This window comes from Anopheles maculipalpis, chromosome 2RL (genome assembly GCF_943734695.1).
Source record: "Anopheles maculipalpis chromosome 2RL, idAnoMacuDA_375_x, whole genome shotgun sequence".
Classification (NCBI taxonomy): Eukaryota; Metazoa; Arthropoda; class Insecta; order Diptera; family Culicidae; genus Anopheles; species Anopheles maculipalpis.
Window position 1 is genome coordinate 18,459,983 of NC_064871.1, and position 23,219 is coordinate 18,483,201.

At 41.4% G+C, this 23,219-nt stretch overlaps 1 protein-coding gene across 1 annotated transcript in view; it reads left to right on the forward strand.

Annotated features, from left to right (window-relative positions):
• The first annotated feature begins 2,282 nt into the window (after positions 1-2,282).
• LOC126558828 (protein obstructor-E-like) overlaps positions 2,283-23,219 on the forward strand; it is a 41,839-nt gene continuing 20,902 nt past the window's right edge. Inside the window, exon 1 of the mRNA XM_050214903.1 lies at positions 2,283-2,328. Coding sequence (XP_050070860.1) covers positions 2,283-2,328 — 46 coding nt within the window. The remainder of the gene's footprint in view (positions 2,329-23,219) is intronic.

Genomic DNA, 23,219 nt, shown 5'->3' on the forward strand with positions numbered 1-23,219 from the left:
CCAACTATTACGGTACAGCTTTATTTTGTTAAATCAGTGCAAAGGGATTGTACGTGTGCGTTGTGTATGTGTGATTTCTTAAAATCTGGCTCTCTGTGTAGAGCAAGGAAACGAAAAAGGAAAACCAAAACCTTCAAAGGATATTCTGTGAGAAGGTCCATCGTAAAGACTGACCAGTTTAAAGTACCGGACCGCCCAGCGTTACACTGTGAATGCGTGGTTGTGATACACACCCAACATCGGCACTAATGTGTACGTGAACCATCTTCCCACATCACACCAAACCAGCGTCTAAGCCATTCTTTGTCTCGGTAGTAATCGGATTGCGGGAAGGCTTTACCTTCTTGCAGAACGTTCGTCGCGTTGCCGTTCAATTGAGCGTTGAAAAATCATTGCTCCCCCTTGTTGTGGCTGGACAGATTTGCTTCGCACAATATGTGTAGGTGGGAAACTGACGTGTTTGGTCCACTGGTTGCTGGTTCCGTCCACCCTTGGTTAAGCGGCTTGTTTTCCTTTCTTCCGGTTTGTGGTTGGTGAAATAGACAGTGTGTGTGTGTGCACATGTGGCACCGGGTTTGAGTGATTCAGGTGGGGTCATAAAGCTTTTGATTGAGGTGATGGTTGGTAAGGGATTTTCTAAAGTAAAAACGGTGTTTCAGTGATGAACGCTGCGGAAAGGATTGCTAGATCTTGAAGCTTTTGTTCGTTGTTATTTGTGTGCAGTAATATGGGCTTTTGGAAAAGGGACTTGTGAGATCTGCGCCGTGTCATCAATGGTGTTGTGCGCTTGCCTTGCAGTTAGTTACAGTTTTATTCAGTTGCCCATTTGCTTGTGTTTATTTGATAGTTCAGCAGATATTGGTAGTTATTTTAAATTATTATTTTATAGAGGCTTTGGGTCTTTAAGACTTCATTCGTCTCTTTACGGTATGTGCGTAAATCTTGTGTTGTAATTATTGCAAATATGGCATAAACATAAACTAGTTCACAGTCGCTGATTTAGTTCATTTATTGCTAAAGCTATTGCGACATGAGCTCTGTGAATGATTCCTTACGTTGCTATACATTTCAAATACCTAATTTAAAAACTAATATGAATATTCACTTCGATTTCCAAGAAATCGCAAAAATTATAATTTCCAAGAAATATTTAATATTTGAAATATGATTACTTACCAAGAAGAAATTGATTGCTACAAACAGAGCAGTAATGTTGCTTAATATAATATTTGCTATGCTGCTTGTAGATGGTGGGAATGAGAATCTGCCGTTGGTGGACCAATTATTCGAAGGAAATACAGATCCCGAACTCTCGCTCTTCTCTTAGTTACGTTGTCCGATCTAATTAGATCAGATGGATTGGATGTTGTCCTGGATCGACTAGAACTAGTGGAAAAAGCTCGGACGGGTTTGGCTTTTTTCCTGGGCTAGCAGGGAGAAGTATCTAACTGTGGATCGTGTAAGCCGTCGACGATTTTCTCTAACTCTTCCGACAAACTGGGATGGCACTACTGGAATACGCGACTGACAGCCGTAGGGAAAACAAAGGGGAAACTTTGCTGAATCTGAAAGCGTTCTTTCCAGACATTCTCAATGTTCAATTCGCCAATTACTAAAATGCACCAACCTACAACCCGTAAAAATCAATTCCAAGAAGCTCAAAGCTGCAAGGAAGCAATATCATGAACAAAAGATTGCAGTCGATCAGAAACACTGCATTTGATGGACTCTCTCGCTTGATAAAACAAGCTTCAAATGACGATAAAACCAGGGAAAAACCACAATCATGCTTTCAACCACCAAATATCAAATTTAAGGTTTGGTCAGTTAAATTTTCATTAGAAAAGATCAAAGTGTAGTGACACAAACCACGGTACATACTGATAGAAAGATTTTATTTTCAGCATTAAAACGAAAGTGAATTTATTATTAACTACAACAAAAAAATAAGGTAGAAAATTCGTTCAAGTTTTCCGAGTGCTCTTACACATCGAACAGGAATAGCAGGTTTATTTTCCCTTAAGTGTGTTTTTTGTTGTTTCTATGTGTGTACGCGTGTGTATGGGTGTGTACCGGTTGTAAGAAGTGCAAGTGCAGTTGCAAGTAATCGAGATCGAGAAGCAATATCGACTCTCACTCGTGAGGCTAGAAAGTGAAATCCGGTGAAATCTGTGTGTGTGAATAACCTGATCGTTTCGAGCCAGCCGGCCAGCAAACACCGAGCACCAGGGATTCAGGATTTTCGTTCCGCAGCGTTAATCGGACCAGCAAAATCTCGCGAAATGGCGTGGAAATCACATACGATTGTTCTGATCTCGCTGTTAATCGGTAAGTAAGAGAAATCGAATACATTTTCAAACTGCGGGGAAAATCCTAGGACCAAGAACTGTCCATAATTTGAAATGGAAATTTCTATAAAAAAAGAGTAACGGTTTTTACGGCCGCTAGGAGACAATTCAATTCCAGTTTTTTTTGTCACCCCTATGCCAATTGAAGTGACTTGTCGTAAAGCTTGCGAGAGGTTAAAAACAATGGCGGCCTCACACACACACTCATAACGAGCCATGAGTGTTTTCCGGATTCAGAATTAGTTTGCTTCTGGTGTGTGTTTTTTTCTCGTGTGTTGCCTGTTACTTTTGGCCATCCTCGAAGGGTCATGGTGTTTAATGGTAAGCATAAAGTTTATGTTGATATTTCCGAACGCAGAACGTCGTTGTGTTGCTGTGTATGTGTCTACCATTTGTAAACGGGTTTTTGTGTTTTGTGGCAAGCGAAAGAATCGGTCCTGGCAGCGTCCAGTTTGAGGTGAAGGCCGATGGAATAAAACAGTTTCAACGAGTTTATGGGTTATAACACTGAATCGTATTCGGTGTTTGCGAAATCCCTTCGGTGCACTTGCACAAACGGGTAGGGAACACTTGGGGACACAGGGTGGGACAGTTTTACGTTTTCGTGATGAACCGGAGATGGTTTGAATAGTTGGTTTTAGGTTTATTTTTATTTTTAAGGGGTGTAGTTACAGAATTTGAAGAAAGTTCATGTATTTTGCACTAAATTTTGAATATAAAAATATAAACTAAATGAAAAAAGTTCCTTTATAAACTTATCATGGTTTAAAGTAAAGGTCAATTGTTGCAAAACCATACCGCTTGGGCTGTTATTAGTTTATGGGCCGTTTGTTCATTTTATAGGTGGGCTCTATGAAGAGACTTCTCCTATTATTGAGTTGCCCGTTCCTCGTTTGCAACCGAAACGCTATCTAAAGTTCCTTTTTTTATTGTACAGATGTGGTTTGTAAATTGTGTTTATTCGAATGATGCTACGCCAGAACCATGCCTTTTGCCAAATTCGCACCAAATTCGATTGTATCTTGTAATACCTTTTCACAAAATGTTTCATCACTAGCGTAACGAGTTCGTAAAGAAAACATTTCCAGCCCAAAAAAGAAAAAAAACTGTATTCTTCGAATAATTTTATCAAAATTATCGAACCACCCGTCCTGTGTTCGTTGAGTACGAATGATTGTTTGATGTAAATTCATTCACGCAGAAAGTACTGCGATAAAAATGTGGCTGCTCAATGCTCAATGCTTCAGATTGCAGAATTGAGGGTTCAATGTTGTTGGTTGATGGTGGCCCCATACATCATATAAAACAGCACACAGGAATGATATAGGTACGCTGTCGTAACACGGTAATCAATCCGGACGAATCTAACGAGCAAGGCAAGCATTTTATTTTTCTCTGTCCAATAAACGCACAGGTACGGTACGGGAAAATTGAAATTTCGGCGAAGTTTAGTGTTAAATTTTTATGACCATAAATTCAAGGAAATTTTTAATCGCTCGCTTTGTGTGCCGATCGAAGCTGCAAAGCAAGAGTGGAATTGAAGTAAATTTTGGGTGAAAAAATTATTACAAAAAATGTTTAAATTGATTTCGAAGAACCATCGCAAATGTTGCTTGCCAGAGCACTAGTGCCGAAGCGTGTATTGTGTGTTTTTGCATTATTTTTAGCCAACCTTTCGATTTGTTTCTTTGTTCTCAGTTCGTTCTGAAATATTCTGTCTTCTTAGGAAATAAACGAAAATGTTTTTATTCCGTTTTATTTGATTCCTTCCGAAAGAAATGTGATATACTTTCTGAGCGTCTACAGTTAGTTAGCTTCAATTTGTCTAAATATCACTCTGTCACAAACAAATCGTTGACAATATTGCTGAAACTGCGCCATGTTCTGCCATCAATTTTGTGGATTTTTTTGCCTGGCATGAAACAAAGCATTAAGATAGAAAAGATATCCTTAGACTGATGATGATGATGATGACCGGGAAAATGTAATTTCTACAGCAATCATTCGTTGTGGATTCCAGATGACTTTATCGTAGAAATCTGTGCTGCATTTCGTCTGTCAGGAATGTTTTTGACGGGTAGTATTATTTGATAGCACCAGAAAAGGACATTACTTCATAGGTTAGTAATATTTTCATTGCGTTTTCCAGCACAAAACCGCAAGTTTTGTGCTGGTTAGTGGAAGAACAATATTAAAAAAAAATCACTCCACTTTCGTGCAAATGCAAATACTGCAGTTTCGCCGGCAGCAGATTCCGATGCAGCTAATTAAGTACGAACCCCTTGCCGAACTCGGAATGTACATTGGTTGTACGTGAACGAAATTAATTCTCCCATTCACAAGGTGTGTTCTGTGAAATGCGACTGATAACGCTTTGTTGTTGTGTGGTTGGGAAGCAGCGCAGCAAAAGGAAGGAACAAAGTTGGAAATGTGTAAGAAGCTTACTGGGAAATTTTGCATTCCTTGCAAAGGGGAGAGTTCCAGCCAGTAGCAAACCACCACGGCCACTTGTGTGACTTCAATTTACGTTCTCCCAGTTTTTGGTTTCTTTTTCTCCTCAAAAAGCTAAACGTGATCGGGATAAATGAACTGTTCAGTGAAGTCTTGATTGCTTGCCACATTAAGGGATTGGTTGTAGGATTTTTTCACTTCTTCTGGAGAGTGCACACACACACACTCGCTCTCTCACTCCCTCTTTCGCTGTGATGAATTCCCTCCTTTCCCTTTCGTATATTATGCAACCGAAAGTATTAACAAAAAATAATAATAAAAGCATCAACAACTCATCACGCCCCATGCCTTCGAAACTTTGATGGCGGCTATTCCATGGGAAGGGTTTCGCTTCCATAATCCGGGGGAGCCTCCGCTGTCCAATAAGGTTTGTTTGTCGGTCGCGGACGTAAGAGAAACCACAAACAAACGTTGTCAAGATGTTCACAGACTCCAAAAGGTTTTGGATGGGCGCGGGAGAGATCTGGCTCCGGTGGCACGTTACACTAGAAGAGGCTTTTGTTTGTGCTCGGTTTGATGCGTGTGCATTTTTGTGTGCTGGAGCGGTAAATGACAGCAAAAATGGAGCACCCGAACACTTTGCGCTTAACCGTGCATTGGAACCATTAGGATGACGTACGCTTAGGCTCGGCGGGAACGTGTACCAAAGATAGCTTTAAGCATTGTTAGACTGCGCAGTGAGTAATTTTGCGATGTTTGTTTCACAATTTTATTAACGTTTGGATGTGTTGTTTTGTGTCCTAATTTTCATCGCCACTGAGAAGCGTGAGAAATGAGACGCACCACCATGATGACACCATCGGTGGTGAGCTTTAAGGCGTGCATCGCACAGGCGAACAAATAATAATCATCGTGGAAAAGCGTTTGTTTCTAAAGCGGTATCGCAAGCGGCACAGCGCCAAGCAGGTGGGAAATATGAAGCAGCAGAAGGGCAAAGATAATTGTTTGTATTGCACCCGAAGAGATGCTGCGCTACTGATGCGAGGTGCGACCATTGCCAATAGCAATCTGTGGGTATGCTTTTTTGTGGCACTCGTCACGCAGTTGCGTACACTGGGCATTGTTGGAGCTTGTTGGAGCTGAAGTTCAATTATTGTCTTTTTAAAATTGTCTGTTTGGTTTGATATCGTATCATTAATGAGTTCGTTTTGATCCGCTTGGGGGGTTTTTTTTTTTGGTTGTTTTAGCCGGATGTTCGTTACAACCGTGACATTTCATTCAAATGTCAAGTTATTTAACACAAAATTGGGAGCAAAAACTATGCAACGAACAGATCAGTTGCAATGCATGGAAAGATTCGTTGACCAATGGTCCCTCCAAGATCCATCGCCCGGTTGACATGATGAGAAATGACACGTGAAGGTGAAAAATGAGGTGAGCTCCGGTTGTTTAGGTTCACCTTGAACTGGTACCGTGCGATGCGATGCTGCCGAACAAAACTTGCCGAAAGCAACAAACCATGCGGGGGGTGAATAAAAAAGCTTCACCCTGCAATTGATGTACGTGAAGATGTTTTGCGAAAGTGGGTGCAAAGTGAGTTACGGCAAGAAATCAATATCGGCGCGATCGCCGGAGAACCGGTCCGGAGCTGACCAAATTTCAACCCCCGAGCTATTAGTCATCTAAAAGCGCGAGACGTGTAGATAGAGCTACTTTTTTTCTTCCATCGGATGAAAACTGCCTAAACTAATTGAAGTGTTGACAAGATATGATAAAGCTCTCTGCAGTGCAGAAAAGCTTCACCAACCTTTTCCAATCGCTTGCGATACGCGATCTGAGAGGAAACATCTGGAACCCGAACGAAAGATCCGCACTGCCACACTGCGCTAGTGGCCCTCCCTCCCCTGCTTTTCCTGCCGCGAAAAACCTGACCTGATGGTGGTTAATTAAACGCATGCAACGGTGACCTGGTAACGATGAAAATTACGATGTTGTAATGATGTTGTTTGCTGTTGTCCGGGACGTTCGGCACTATTGTTTGCGGCGGTTTTTTTTCCTCCTCTACTTGTTGTTGCTTGCACGGTGTAGAGTTGAAAGCTTCAATTACGACTTTTTTTTGGGTAGCTCGACCAGATATCGAGACCCCTTCTTGTGTTCGCGAAGTTTGGTTGGAGGTTCTCAAGGTTTTAGATTGTTTTTTTTTGTGTGTGCTTTATCAGCACAAGTAAGATGGGGAGCAGGTACTGATGATGGTTTCGGATTGAGTCATCAAGGATCGATGGATAATGATGTGGAGTTCGTTTTTCTTCTCTTATTAATCGAAAGCCCTCCTCTGGCACACTCTGGTGTTGGTATTCTGACGTATTATGATGATGAAGTGTATTGAAATTTGGTTTCATCAGTTTGTCAGACATTTGGATGCCTTTCGATGGGTTGAGTAAAGTAAGCACCAATCGATGTGATGGCGACTCAACCGATAATTACTGTGTGCAGTCAGGTTTAGAGTGTCACACAAGCTGTATTGATTTGATTTTTTGAAAGTCTGTTGACGTGACATGCTGCAGTTCATCAGCGATATTAAAATTAACTGATGAAATGTCGTATTTCTAGTTATGACAGTTTAAAAATATTAACAAAAGGTATTATTGGTATATGATACGATAACATCCTAGCTGTGGAACATGTTGGGAAATGAAAATTAATTCAAAATATGCTTAACCAATCAGGTGCACTAATATCGGTCTTCTTGCGAGCTTTATCAAATTATGCTCTGTCGATGCCGATCAACAAAACATCGCTGGTGTTATTGTTGCATCAGAAGTGATGCGTACCCGACGGACCGTCTGTACAGATTGGACAGCTAAAAATGCATAATTGACCACCGAAACCCCGTACGGTGCGCTAGACTCCCGCCTGGTGGATGCATTAATTTGGATTTAATCAATTATTAATTGCACCCGATCGTGACTTAATTAATTTGTGTGAATTTTATGGTAACAAATTGTCTGAATGCTTCCACCACACACACACACACATCGAGGGTCGCTAAATGGCTGGGTGGGCGTTAGAAGGGAAAAAAGCTGTCCAGGAATGAGTTTTTTTTTTCTCAACCGTCGCAGTACTGATCCGTTGGATGAGCTCGTCTACTAATGTTACCCACGCTCGATTGAAATGGGAAGCAGTGACACATGAAACGAAAGCGTTCGAATGCACATGGCACATGGTGTGTGCAGTAGTTCTTTTCATTTACGCATCATCGATCGAAACTGGACCGGGACCGGACGGTCAATGTAATTGCCGTTTGATGTGCAAAAGCTGCAGTTTGTCAGTGTCAGGTGTCTGCACGACTGCAAACAACTGTCGGGCCTGTGTAGGTGAAGCATAAACAATAGAGTAGGGATGAAAAAGGAAGACAGATCGAGAGAGAGAGAGAGCGAAAAAATAAATCGAAACAGATGTTATGAAAAGAATATAAATGGGTGAATAAAAATCAGAAAATCATTGCAATTGCAATTGCACGAAGCAAATGATTATTCGATTTATTTTTTGATGAGTACACACCCACCTCCCCTCCATCTCCAATCGTCCTGACAATCCTGCGTTGGTTGGCATTTGAAGCATTTTCCACCTCGATACATGTGGAAACAGAGCGCACATACTTACGCACACGCAATCCCACAGTGCTAGAGAGCTGTTGGGACCGTGTGATCAAAGCGTTAATTTTCCATCACTTCATTTTCATCGGTACAACTTAATCACGCCGGTGACCGCGTACGGGCGTTGTCGTGTACAGTGTGCTCTGTCCGCGCGACCGGGGTAGATAATTGGTTTTATTATGTTAACTGGCATTTAAATCGGCGGTATCAGATTATGGGTGACTGTGTGAGGTGCGTGATGGATTGGAGGGAAAATGTTTTTTCTTATTTTTTTTTTAAAGCATCAGCATGAACGACAAACTTCGGTTGCATTGTGTTATCGGCAGGGTAGTTGTGAAATGTGTTTTTTTTTATTTGTTTGTGTGAATTTATTAAGCAAAGTGAATTATGGATGGCTGAAAAGATTGTCTTGTATAAAAAATCGCGAGAGGACTAACTACAAACTTCCCAAGGCATTTCCTTCCAGGGGTTGTGCCTCATGCCGGGCATGTTCGGTTATTGTACTCAATTTGTTAATTTGTTTATTAAATTCGACAGACGGACGGACTGTTTAACATAATTACATTGGTTTTCTAGATGAAATTCGACACATAGGGCGGATACAATTCAAACACACAAGAACCGACATGTTCGGTTCGAAACTTTCACTGACAGTGTTGGATTCTCGACCCATAACCAGAAAGGTATCAGAGGATCCTCTAAGGAAAGTGATATCACCGGGACTTTCGTTAAAAAGAGTCTCGGAGCGTTGCAGTTACGCTTCTTCAGAGGTTCGATACCCGTCGGCGGGTAGCGGCCATTGTATTTTAACTGAGGTCTCCAAGAGCGCAAAGCAAACCGGGTGAATTTACGCTGGATGGATTCTATGAGTACCAGGGGATGTACTGCAGAAAGTCACCACACCACGGATGCGTACTCCACCACAGATCAAGCACTAAGCAGAAGTACAGTGTCTTACTGGAGGACGGGTCGTTGAGACCAATCACAGAGTATTTTAGCAGGATTATAATCTCATTATGAAGTACTCTAGCTTGTCCTGTAAACTCAACTTGCTGTTAAGTAGCACTGAGCAACAGGAAGCGTCTTTATTGGGATATTTTTTTAGAAAAAATCCTGTACACTGTACTTCGAATTGCCATCCCTTTAATATAATATTTCATAAATTTGGAATTCCATCTATCGTCTTTTAACATTTTTTTAAAAATTTCATTAATACGGCTTAAAAGTGAACAATCAAATATCTCGTGTCCTCTAAACCCTAAAACATACCTAATTTTGATGCGGTCAACTCAACCGCGAGCAGTGAAACTGACTAGCGATTACCTAGTAAAACATTTTAAGATCTTGCTAACATTTTCATAGTTTTTTGAATTTGTATATTGCGATTGATGGTTGCTTTTGCCAGCTTGGAAAAATCATCAAAAAGAACAAATTAATAAAGCCTATCCTGCTGTATTAAATCTTCGTAGATTCCGAGCGTTCATTTCCTATGATCAAATCATCGGGCTTTTTTATCACAAATCTGTTTGAAATGATATTTTATTTCTCATTTTGTTTCGGAACAAAAGTTTTATTGTTAGGGGTACGTCTTTTTCCCATAGATATTCAACTTTTAAGCACACTATTCATCGTTCGACAAAGCACCAGTCAAAATGGCTCGTCAAGGTAGAATTAATTTTCTACTACATAAAAATAAACATCGTATTAAGATATGGCACCATTCCCAATGACTGTTTTTATAGATCTAGTGTTAGAAGTAAATCACCCACATAAACCCACACCAACCACTGATAGGACAAAGCAGAGATGTCAAACATACGGCCCGCGAGGTCTTTGAATCCGGCCCGCAAAAGAAAAACGAGAACATCGATTCCGGATAGATTGGATTGAGGTCGAGCCGAGAAAATTGAACAATAATTTGTATTTGTAGCATTTTAGGAACCTTCGGACATTACCACTGAATACCATTAATGTGAACAAAAATTTATTCATAGAGAATATTAATGAGCTGATAATAGAGTTTGAAAAGAGATTGAAAATATTACAAAAACTGAAAGTAAAGTTTAGTATTTTTCATTCGCCGTACCAAAATGATCCCTCAATTGTTCCTGAAAAATATTAACTAGAACTCATAGATTTGCTAACCGAGTATGCCCGGGATAAGGCAAAGAATAAGGAGGAAATGCCTTATCAATATAATTGTACTTTTTTTTTTTCACAGGTGGTGTTGACAATACGGCACTGGACCGTCATATCCAAATGTAAATAAAAATAAAAAAAAACTCATAGATTTGCAAAGTGATACGAACCTTAAAGAGAAATTTATTTTGCTCGACGTGCATACATTTTTCCCGTATTTGGTATCAAAATATCCTCATTTATCTGAAAAAGCTGGTAAATTTTTTTCAATGTTTGGTACAACATATGTTTGCGAACAGCTTTTTTCGGAAATGAATAATAATAAAAATAAAATGCGTTCCAGATTATCACAAAATCATCTCAATAGTGTATTAAAAGTTGCTTGCACCCACACAATGAAACATAATATTCAAAAGATAGGAGAAAGCAGGTGTCAGGAAAATCAGGAAATTTATAATGTTAAACATTTACATACAGAAAAATATTAAATGTTTAAAGGCCTTTACTGTTACTGATACTATTATACGACTGAAATTTTTTTTTCCTATAATTACTTACAATGAAATACTTGTATCTAAGAAACATAGTAATTTAGATCGTAGAAATGTATCATACGTGTATATTTTTGGAATGGATTTTTGGAGTGTTATGTAAATATTAAGTATATCCAAATATAATGAGCTATGCAGTGTGTAACTATTATTTTAAATCACTAAAAATTTCCAGGTTGTAAAGTATATAGTTAGGCAGGTTTTGCAACATAGAAGTGATATTTTTAGAGTTGGCCCGTAAGATCATTTTTGTTAGCAAACCGGCCCGCAAGCCAAAATGAGTTTGACATCACTGGGATAAAGTAAGACTTAAGTAAATCTCTTGGCCATGTGAGACGCGTCGTTTATTGCTCAACTTACAATTCGAATAATTCAAAATGAGCAACACTAAATAAATCGCTTAGCTCACTGAATTGCTATTAAACTGTGGTTTAAACAAGGGGACTAAATTAGAGAAAAATTGCTGTATGGGAAAGGAACATTTCCAATGGTCCTTTCCCATACAGCAATCGTGCTAAAGAAAGAGGGTGGACTACTGTTGCTTACTCGCGAAACGGTCCACTTATTTCACCTTAGGCTTAATTTAGGAACCGGAAATCTTGAATTATTCAAATATCTTTTACTATATCGTGTCCGCCAAGATGGGAGGGATGAATCGGGTTTCCACAGACGATTTTTTCTTTGAATACCGAGTAAAACCTCTCAACCACTCCCCACCATTCAGACAATTGAAGAAGAAAAGTGAATGAAATTCGCCAAGGGAAAAGTTAGACAAGGACGAGATCCCTCACGTGAAAGCTCTGCACAATAAACACCAATAGCACCAAGTGAAAATTCGCGAATAAAACTACCAACAATCTGAAACTGAAAAATATAAAACGAATGGTGGCGGCAAATATGGAAAGGTGACAAAAGCAAAAAAGGTTGAAAAAATGGCCTCTTTACTTAAGGCGAACATAACGACACTTTTGCAACGCTTTTTTTTAGGTTCTTTTTCCACTTTCCTATACGTTTGGGAAAAGTGAGTCAAAAAAAAAAAAAAAAGAATCACATCACAAACACACGCTATACGATCGCTTAAGGAGCAAACGTTTGTCCTTTTGTGTGAATGTTGAACTTAAAGCTCCCCGATTCGGACTCGGTCAACAGTTTCGGTTGCTGTGGGGAATTTAACGAAGCTAAAAGAAAATCGACCGGAAGTCGTGCCCCCGTTGGGGGCGTTGGGCAAATTGTACACTTCCGCTGCCGCTGTACTATCTCAGCCCCAATGCCGAAGCGTAAACGTGTACCTGCTCCTGTGAGGTCAATTAAATTTTCATTAAATTCGTGCTTCTTTTTAAAAAAAAAAAACGGTAGTGCGGTCTCGTGGATTCAATTTAAATTTCCAAAATAAGTGTTGTTCCCGTTTCTTGCCGGTTCACCTTCCTCGGTGGACGCACGAAAGGAAGGAAATGCGCCACGTGTAGGGTTGGGGGTACGTTTGTTTCCGGTTTTGGTTTTTAATCGGCCGGACGGCAGTGTGGGGCAAACGAGGCTAGGAGATGTGTGCGTTGTGTAATGGTGGGGATGTGTACAAACCCGTGCTAATCGGTGTTCACACCTGTCGTTGGCTTTCGGCGGTTGGGTTGTTGCGACAATTTCAATGGCGGCGGGTGGATAAGTGCCGGGAGGGAGGGGGGGGGGGAGATGATTATGTTTTTGGGATGCCATTCAAATGACGATAAGGAAGATGGTGGCGTGATTGTAATGGGGGAGAATAAAAATACAACGAAGGCAAGCGCAAACAACACTTGGGAAGGAAAAGTTGGAAGTTGAATGTTGGCATGTTTAAGTTTTTTGGGGCAAAAGTTGAATCATGCTTGGTTTTTAATATTTTTTTGGTTCTTTATTGACAAAAATGCACTTACTTGTTGGCCATAATTATGGTCATTAACGATTACAACAATGTATGTATAAACATCTGGCTAACTTTAAAACCACTTTTCGACACGTTCTTTGGTTTGGTGCCTACATTGTGTCTTGTGTCTACGTTGTGTCCAGATTTAGATTTGGACTGTATTTTTCTTATATTTCATTTTCTTGCTTCCTCCTTAATTCTTACCTTGTCGTCCAAGTGATCGCTCTTGCAATCGACACCTAAGGATCGCAACCTTTGCTCGTAAGCTATGAGATGGCCAGTGAGATTTAACAGGATGTTTAAGCCAAGACGAAGAAGAAAATATACTTCCCCTAAGCAAATCTAGAACATCAGCGATCGCTCTTATACGAGGTCCCCTTAAGGCGCCTAGGCCCTACTTAATGGTAAAGGCCTACAGGACCGAACGGTCTGCTGTTAAATATCATCCGATGATGGAGCTTGGATATTGAAAACTTGGAGCCCTTTGAGCAGCATGTCTGACTTTTTCTGGCTATGGAACTTGGTTGTACACGTAGTGAGATAATCAATCAAATGAGAAATCACGCGTTTCTGGTAAACAGTAGACATTGCATACTAGAAAATACGAAAATTGGGAAGAAAAGGGCACACATGACCTCAGGTGCTCATGCGCTTCTATAGTCTGGTGGACTTGGCCTGCTACTGTCTAAACAGCGTTAAAATGGTGGCTCTTGCATTATCCTTTTCCACATGCTAGGGCCAAAAATTCTGTTATACATCCTTCTCTCGATCACGACCAAGAATAATTCGTTAGTTTTGGACAAACTTCCTATAAATGTCCTAGGTGTCGTACATATTATCCTGTTTATATTTATATAGCTCACTCTATCGCTTTTGTACGGCAAAGAATCCCTTTATCATCAGTGCAACACTTCCACAGCATCGAACCAGTCTGGGATGAATTGAAATACTTTTCCCTAGAGTATTCAAATTAATCAAAAACGTTTTTCCGCATTTCATGTGCTGTGGCGTGGGTGAAGAAAGCATGCGTTCGTATGATACATTTCCCTTGCACTGTTGGTACGACAGAAAAAGACCCATTCGGACCACTTCCCGGTATTCCAGGTTTCGGTTCAATTTTGTTAATTTCAGCAAAGGTTTCGGGCGTCAGTTTGCCGGTCGACCCGGGAGGGACAGATTGCAACGTGCACTATTGTTTAAAGGCGATGTGCTTCCCAACCGTAGTGGACCCTAGGACACCATCCCTACCCGTTTGCCATGGTGCCATGGTCAGGATAATATCCCACACTCTCCGTTGGGAAAATGGGCAACCGGGTTTCGCTTAGCATACGAAATGCATTTGCCATTTATAAAATTGCAAATATTCTCTCTCACACACGTACAGCGTTGCCCGGTGCGGTCGACTGTCTCTTGTTTTGAGTTTTGTTCAGTACCCGTCCCACCCGATTCCGCTCCCGGCGGTCGTCTTCAGGTCATCTCCAAACTGCCCCTAAAACGCATCCAGGTAAAGGTGTGCTGAGGGCTGTGAACCGTTGTCCTCGTAAGAATGGGCCAAATTTTGTTCGCCCAACGATGTACAGCTTTTTCGACTGCACACACATGACTCATTTATTTGGAATTCGGTTAGCTTAAACATGCAGCACAGGAGGGGGGAGAACCGTTTTCGCTTAGCCCATGGTGGTCACACTCTTTTGTCGTACCGGAACGGTACGGGAAGAAGGTTGAGCTTTTTTTTACTTTTTTGGTGGCCAGTTGTTGGGACTGTGTTCACAATTTTCTGTGCCCTTGCTGGGGTATCCTTCTTCTTCTGGGTGGGTTGCTTAGCAACTCTGGAACCCGGTAGGAAGCCGGCTGGTTGCCAATGTTGATGAAAGTGCTTTTCGTTCGTTTGCCGACGGTGGAGCCGGGCTTTGAAAAAAAAACGAGAGAGAAGTTCAAGTAAGAAGTAGAAAGTTTCATTAAAATAAACCAGTGCCCGTGGTCAGGTGTGGCGGTGAATGCATTTACTGCATTTAAAAAACATTTTTCCTAAAACTTGTTTTTGCTTGCCATTGTTCGTTCCTGAAAATTTAATGCTGCAAGACTGGGAAAATCAGCCGAAAAAGAGGGTTGATGGCACATGAATGTCAATTTACTAAAATTTTCTGAGATTTAAACTTCATTTTACAGTAATGTAAAATGATTGCATCTGAATCCATTTTCAAGTTGTACAGTGAAAATTTTGAATATAATTTTGAGCAATTCAACTGCTACCATTGAATTACCAGAAAAGGTAAATGAATTTATGAAATCAGCATCGAAAATCAGGAAAAGTTTTCAAAAACTCTTTTAACGCTATTTATAGTCGACAATACAGCATGCATTAATTTACTTCAAACTTTTACCACCAACCTACGTACAACGCCAAGCTTCGAAGTAAACCGAAACCCACCGTAACGTTTGCTGTACGGCGAGAAAGGAAATAAATTAATACCATACAAAACATGGCTTAAAATATGCACAGGACGTAAAACCGTGAATTCACGTTACACGTTGATGTAGTTATTTCTTTCCTTCCGTGCACAAAACCCCCTCAAAAAAAAAAAAAAAGAAAGAGACCCAGTAAAGAGTTCTCAGCCACATACGAGTGTATGGTTTGTGTTGCATGGGCAAAAAAGAAAAACAAATTAGATATTTATTTTACAAATATGGAAATTTCTTCACTGCCCCCCCATGTGTAACCCGGCTGACGGTGGGTTGCAATAAATAGTCCATTTCCGCCAGTTTGACGTTGAACTAAATCCGCATCGCAATGGTGGTGGTAAAAAGCGATTTGGAGTTATGTTGCCATTTTGCCGACCGAAAAGTGGAAACTAACGCTCCGTACGAGCTGCGAGAAAAATGGACACGACAGAACCTCGGCAATCGGGGAGGGGGTGGGATAAACACCCCTCCACCTTCACGGATGAAACGGCGACGCGATAAAGACCCCAAAACCAAACACCGAGTGCCCGAAAGTGGGTTTAACTTTAGGGCAAATGCAACTCAACGCTCTCACAAAGCTTGGCATTCCATTCATCTAGCTCGCGTTTGTCGCGTTTTGAACGGACTTTCCTCCCTCTACCGCAACGGTCACAAGGATACGATCAGCGTATCGGGTTGAAAAATGAACAAATTTCTCCGGCCCATCACCTCGCAGATACACCGGGGGACACCCGTATGAACTGAATGCTGCTTGGACCTGTCGTCGAAACGTAAAAGTTTTCCTTCGAACGCCGGAGCGCGGGCGCGCATGTTATCTTTTGTAACCGTTTCCGGGGCGATGGGCGATTTATTTGCACCCGGCTGGGTCATTTGTTCGTGCCGTTGCATTAGCAACCCTCGCAGTTGCAGTCAGCGATGCCAGGTTTGATGCAAAATAATGTCCGCATTTCTTCGTCCTATGTGAAGGGAGAACACCACCGAAGGAACAGGGGGAACTGGCAAACGCGAAATCATAATGAATAACTTCAACGTGAATGAATTCAGACTGACGCCAAAGTTTGTGGCACGTCGGTGTGAGTGTTTTTTCTTGTTGTATTTTTAAGCTTTGGCTGGGAGTAATTTTATCACGCGATAAAAGTTTCGGCTTGACTTTATAGCAGTCGTGTGATGAGGTCTGTGTGATGGTTGGCCCCAATGATTCGACATCGCCAGGTGCATCCGACCGTTCGTTACCGTTTGTCACCGTTGTCAATAACTAACTGGCGGGTACTGGGAAATTGTACGACGCTGCTAAGAAAAGGTAGGAAAGTTTTGTGTCCTTGTGCGGGAAGAACTTCAGGTGCTTGGTCGTTAGTTCGAAACTCAATTTGCATGAGTACACTAATCCCTGTCCGTATTACTGCAAAGCAAGTGATCATTTTTCTGCGAACTAATCAATCGTCAGCTTGGGGAACTTTCTTGGTAAAGAGGATTTAAAGTCGTTGCTTTTACAAAGATTTTTCATCTCGTACTTGGTTTTATTATTATCTTCTCTTCTATTTAATTATTTGCTTACAATTCTTCTACTTCATTTGTGTCCCTCGTTATTGTTTATTTGAGTTTAATTTGGTTTGAAAGATCTGCTATTCGATTCTGATTACTTTCTGATTATTTGATGTCGGTTTACTACTCTTTTATTTTCTAATCTAAATTTCTTTGAAGCCTGGTTTATGTTTATGGTATGATTCTGATTGTTTTGGGCTTGGTTAAGTCGTATTTCAATTTTATAAATTATTTTCATTTCAAGTGCTTGTGCTATGAAGATTTTCTTTGTTTCTTGTTTTTGTCAGCAAAATTCTCTAACAATGTTTTGAATTTATTGTCTTTGCTTTTGATTTGGTTTATGCTTCAACTGTGTGTTTGTGAAGCCATCTGAGGCTTCTGATTGATCTGTGCTTACTTTTCAGTGTAAAACAACTTTGGATTTTATTTACAATATTTTTTTTCTGATTAAATTTTTTTTGTGATAGTTTGATTTCTGATTAGTTCGTTTTTTTACACATATGTACTACTGGTGCTACACTAAAGTTACCCACAATTCTGTTCCACATTAGACAATCTTTAACGAAACGTTATGAGATAATTTCAAAATATATCCGTTATCGACTTTTTGCACCAGTTTCCCACGACAATGAACGTTTTCTTTCTCGGAACAGTGGTCTGACGAGGTCAAAGCAACGTTCTACAGAACTACCAAACAACTGCCAACTATCGAGTTTTTGAGGTTAATCCTTTCGAGTTCCTATTCTTGTCATACAGCAGCCATTGTTGCTGTTGTTGGTGATTCCCCATAACCCACACTGTTATTTCCCCACTGAACTGGGTGAACGGTTGAACACAACGCAAATGCTGCTGGTGCCACGCGGTGTCCTAAAAATGGCAATGGCAGCCGACCCACCAGACTCTCTGCCCTCGCCCCTTCCTCACTCGCCAAATCCCACGATCCCGTGGGGTAGATACTAAAAAAGTGATCCATTTTATTTTTCACGAATGATACTCGAAACACAAAAACGACGGAGCGGGTAAGCCCGGGGCTGCGTTTCGTTTAAATAAAAAAGGGCAAATATTATTGTAAGCTTTCAAGTGGGAATGAAGCACATTCGTAAAACCTTCTTTTCACGTCCGAGTAGCGACGGTGGTTTATTCTTTTGCCGAGCTGCACACTCCTTTCGGCTCCCATCTCGTGATGGCGATGATGACGATGATGATGATGCTGATGATGCTTGCACGGGTAGATGGAGCTCGACCATTATTATTTTCCCTTCGTATTGTTGTCTATCGTTTGCGATGGTAAGTATAACAAACGATAATAGTAGAAAAAAAAGGCTTGCGAACAAACCAAAGCTTCCACCGATGGCGACAGACGCGCACAAGCCATGTTTGGAAGCTTTATGGGTTTTGTATGTGTGTGTGTATGAGGATGGGGGTGACTTTTCTACTACTTATTCTTTTTTTTTTGGACGCCATCATCACCGCCTGTTCCTGTCCTGTACGTGACTTTGAGTGTGCAGTCGCGAAAGTGCACTTTGTGGCTGAATGAATGCATCCAATTCAGACAGGACGTTGGGTTCGACGGGGATGCCACAGTACGTTGCACAGGAAAATACATATTTTCAACGTTTGGTTTGACATATTTTCGTTCTCACGTTTTCGGCCTTGCTTCTTTGCGTACAGGAACGTTTGTCGGAATGCACAGAATGCATAGTTCACAGTGGACGACTGAGCGTGGAGGGCGAGGGCAGCCGTTTAGTTTGAAAGGTGCATGAAACGTGCCTGGGGTCTTATTATTATTTTTGGTTTTTTTATATTTCGGAGGCTGAAGGTGAGATGTGCCGGGCGTCTATTTAGTGCCGGACAGGATTACAACTCTTTTATAGGTTTGAGGCCGTTGGCGAATTGAGCATGAGTTTGTACGGCAAGAATTTTGTTATTGTACTATATCACTTATTTATGTATCTTGTTGTATGATTTTGATTGACCAGCAGAAGCTAAATGTGATGAAAAATCTAGAACGTTTTTGGTGTAAAGCTGTGTCTTTAAAATTTTGAACGATTTGTGGGACTGATTTTTAACGAACAGAAGTTGAAGTGGTCGTCCAACAAATATCTAGCATCCAAACTAGGATACGTCGGTCAAATACTTTCTGCCAACAAAATTCAAGAAGCAAAGCTTAGGAAATCCAAACACAATGTTAGGAAAATTCTAATAGCCTAGAGGAGGCATGAGAAAATATGTGAACCAATTAACACTACCAAAGACAAAGGGAGGACTAAATCTTCTTATACCGGATCTAAAACTGAATGTGCTGATAACAAACGCTGAACTATATAAAAACCGTGAAAATCCTTCAAATGTAGTTAAATTTCCTATCTACAACCCATGTGTAGCCGATAAATATAGAAAACATTGCCTGTGTGTCGGACACTGTTATATAAAATTCAACTTCAAAACTGGTACAACGAATGTAGATAGAATTTCTTCCATCACCACACATCACAACTAAATACTCAATAATTAATTGTAAAATTGTATCGCGCAACATTAATTAAGAAAAACGGAATTCGAATTCAAGAAGAAACAACAACAAGCAAGCTAACGTAAAAGATAAAACCAAATTGCAAAAAATTGAATGGGGGATTTCCAACGCCGATAGGTGTGAGAAACGCGATCTGAAAGAGATACTTCATCATAAGTTTACTTAACGCAAAATTGTGATAAAAAACGGAGTAATTTGAAAAGAATCAAAACACGAACAAAGTCTAAGAGTTTATACTTTTGCGCAACTCAACAAATCAATAATTAACTACGTATGAAGGACGAACCAATAGGAGTTATGAAAATATTCTGGAACTACAAAGAACTAACACTGAAACACTCTGGAAAGTTTTGTTTGCGGAAACAACGCAAAAACTTTGAATGTAATCATCAAATTATGAAGTGCAAAATTGGAAACAGATAAATGTATTTTTTAATAATGAAAGTCTTTAAAGTGAATTAAAAATCCGTGGACCAAACTTCCTAAGTATGTCGTCCAAAAGCTCATAAATTGGCAGTGTCACCACACCACCAATAGTAACGCTGAACTTTGAACTTGGTTTGAAAACTTTTGAAAATACAACAGAAAACTATCTGCTCTTTCTCGCTCCCTTCATCTGTCAGTGGTAAAGTAAAAGGCACCACACCTCTACACTAGCACCTTTCCAGCATCCAACTACGATACCGGAAAAGGTGCCAAGGTATCTTCAGTTTCCAGGCGCGCGAGTTGCTTACTTGGAAAATGTTTTTCCCTCCCACAAATTGGCGCCAGTGCATTAGAAACAGTAGTCAGCAATAAGGTCACCGTTGGAGGGTAAGACCGCTTCCCTGCCCTGCCTGTACCCGCCCCTGTCCCAGCAGCAACAGCAAACAAGTTGCTACCGATGTGCCGATAAAAACCGGCCACTAAGCGAAAGTTTTTGCTCAAGGTGGTGTGACAACAGTGCACCGTTGCACCAGTTCACTGCTAGAGTGTGTTGCTATCCGTTTAAGTGTTATTATCGTTAATTATGTTACTGCCAAAGGTTACTGGTTCCCGAGTCGAGGAGGAACCTTTTGGTTGACTTGGTTGGTGTCTTCCGTCGCGCGGCTTGGTGGGTGCTCCAGAGCTCTACTGGAAGGCATTGATTCCGGTACGCGAATGGGCTCGATTTGCTACGGGATGGAAAATGAGGTGAATTATCGTGATGTGTGTCAACATTGGGGTCAGCAAGTAGTAGAAACAGGGCATCGGCTGGGATATTTCTTCCGTTTCGGGTAGCAATTGTTGCAGCAATGCCCGTGGGCTTTAGCAACGTCTGATAAGCGGTTACTGGAAAACCACCAAGTGTAATTTTGGATAAACTTCTGCAAAATCTTCACCTTACCACAGAAACTCATTTTCGCATGTTGCAAATATCAATTTTACCCTAAATTACTTCGTTAAACGAAATGGGGCACTTTGGAGCGCCGTAAGCGCTTGTCAAGATTGGGAACCAGTTCCGAGCTTTGAAGTTTGGTTTCAGATTTTCCACAAGTGTGTCGATCAACTCCCGACAGATACAACACGACGGGGGTGGTAAATGCGTCGGTATGGTACTGTCAGGTCTTACGGTCCGGACTAAAATGCTTTGCATCGGGTCCTTATTTCATCTCACTCAATCAAGCGTATGGTAAATGGTGGAGGGATGTGATAGGTGAGTATGTACCGGTTTTACGTAAATCCAATTTTGGGCAAGCACATGCTCAGGAACTCGCGAACGGAACACATTCGCACCGGGTTTTGCCAGTAACTTACCAACGCTCCTTGCATGTTGAGGCTGATGCCGAAAATGAAATCTGATGAATTGATCGTACGGTGTGGAAAATGTGCAAACGAAAAAATAAAATCTCTCCCACACAAAAACATACCCGTTACCGTCCCACAAGTTGGCCACAACTTCATAAAGTCTTGCGAGCGCTGGGTAGCAGCACCGGGCACCTGTTGATGGGTAAATCCGTGCAGCAGTAAACCGCACAACAGCTGTCACGAAGGTGCGCCTTCGCTGGCACGCTGACATCTTCAAAGAACCGATAACTCCCAAGCGACAAGAGCGACCGCTATGTCCCGGGGTCAGGTACTGCCGGTTGTATGCCGCCGTTGCCTTTGATCCCTTTTTCGATGTGGCATCGTAGTGGCACGATGTTTTGCGCGTGTCATTCGCACAGAACGAATCAAGCGCGAAACATTACCCTCGCGCGCCTGCAAAAAGCACAAGCTGCGGGAAGCTAAGTGAGCGGTGAGCGAATCGGTTTAAAGTGTTTTCAATTACGAAGGGGACTAAACGGTGCTTTAATAGTGCGTGGTACGGGATTGATGTTAAGATTTAATAATACGGTTAAGATGGGCGACAGCACTGTCTGGCAAAACAAACGATGGGAGCTTAAAGGAAAAGTGTAAAGTTTAATTCATTAATGTAATGAGCACACACAAGTTGAACAAAACAGCGATCAAAATTCTTCTCGAAATCTAGCTATAAGCTTAATTTAGCTTATAAAGATTTTAATTTCAACTCTCTTGTCGAGTAAAATATTTGACCGGGCTTTACTTGGCGCCTGAATGGTATGCAATGCAAATGCACTTCTCATTTATATTCGTGGCCGTAACGCAACCCCACTCATTCGGAGAAGCATTTTAAAGTGGAACAATGTTTCAGATCGCAAACAATGTTTTGACGGCTTTGGCGGTAAGTCAGTTAGCGAGTAAGTAAGTCGGTTAGCTCTCCCCCTCCCCCCTCCCTCCCTCTTCCTCCAGGTTGACGAGTCACTTAAAGAGTTCATTCTTGACCGAAACCGAAGCGAGCTTTCGCTTGATCCTTGCTCCGTTACCATGACGTTACGTTGTCTCTTGTCCTAGCTATGTACATAAACAACCGCACAATCATTGGATGTTGCCCGGGAGGCCATAATTCTCTGCGCCAATGCGATTATCTGGGCCTGTCTTAATCTTTTCCTTTGCTTATTAAACTTCCCTCGGTTTTGCGCTACGGTTTGCATGGTCTTTTTCGCATCCTCATTCCGTTTTAAACCTAGCTGCACGCCCCGAAAGTGAGACAGGGTCGCAAACAGTGCGATGCTTTGATCCTTGGCTTCGTTTGGCTTCTGGCGGCAGTACGAAATGCCGACTCTCCACGAAAATGCCACTTGATGTCGATTTCCTCGCGCTGTACGTTGTTTTATGTGAATCGTGGCTGACTTTGACGCAGCCGGGCGGCAATAAGCGCGGAAGTAGGCTTGACGGGGCACGTGGCCCGACAGGATTAGTACTTCAGGCCGGCTAAGAGATGCTTCCTTTTGGTTGTTTGGTGGGCAGGGTTTTTTTTTGGACAAGCCTCCAAGCAAAGAGTAGCATTAAGAGGGGTGTTATTATTTTTATTGTATGAAAGCGCTAGAAATCACAAGAACTGGCAGGTTGAGTTTTTTTGTATGTCTGGGTGTATGTGTTTGTTTTCCAAGAGGAGAGGTCGGATACTGTATACATCCCATTGTGTGGCAATATTTCGTCCGCGTCTTCTTTTGGTGAACCAAGGATGATACCTCTCAATGCCCGCTCCCAATCTCTTGTCTTGAAGATGGACGGATTCCTTCACGGCGTGTCTGTTACGGCTGTTATGGCTGTGTG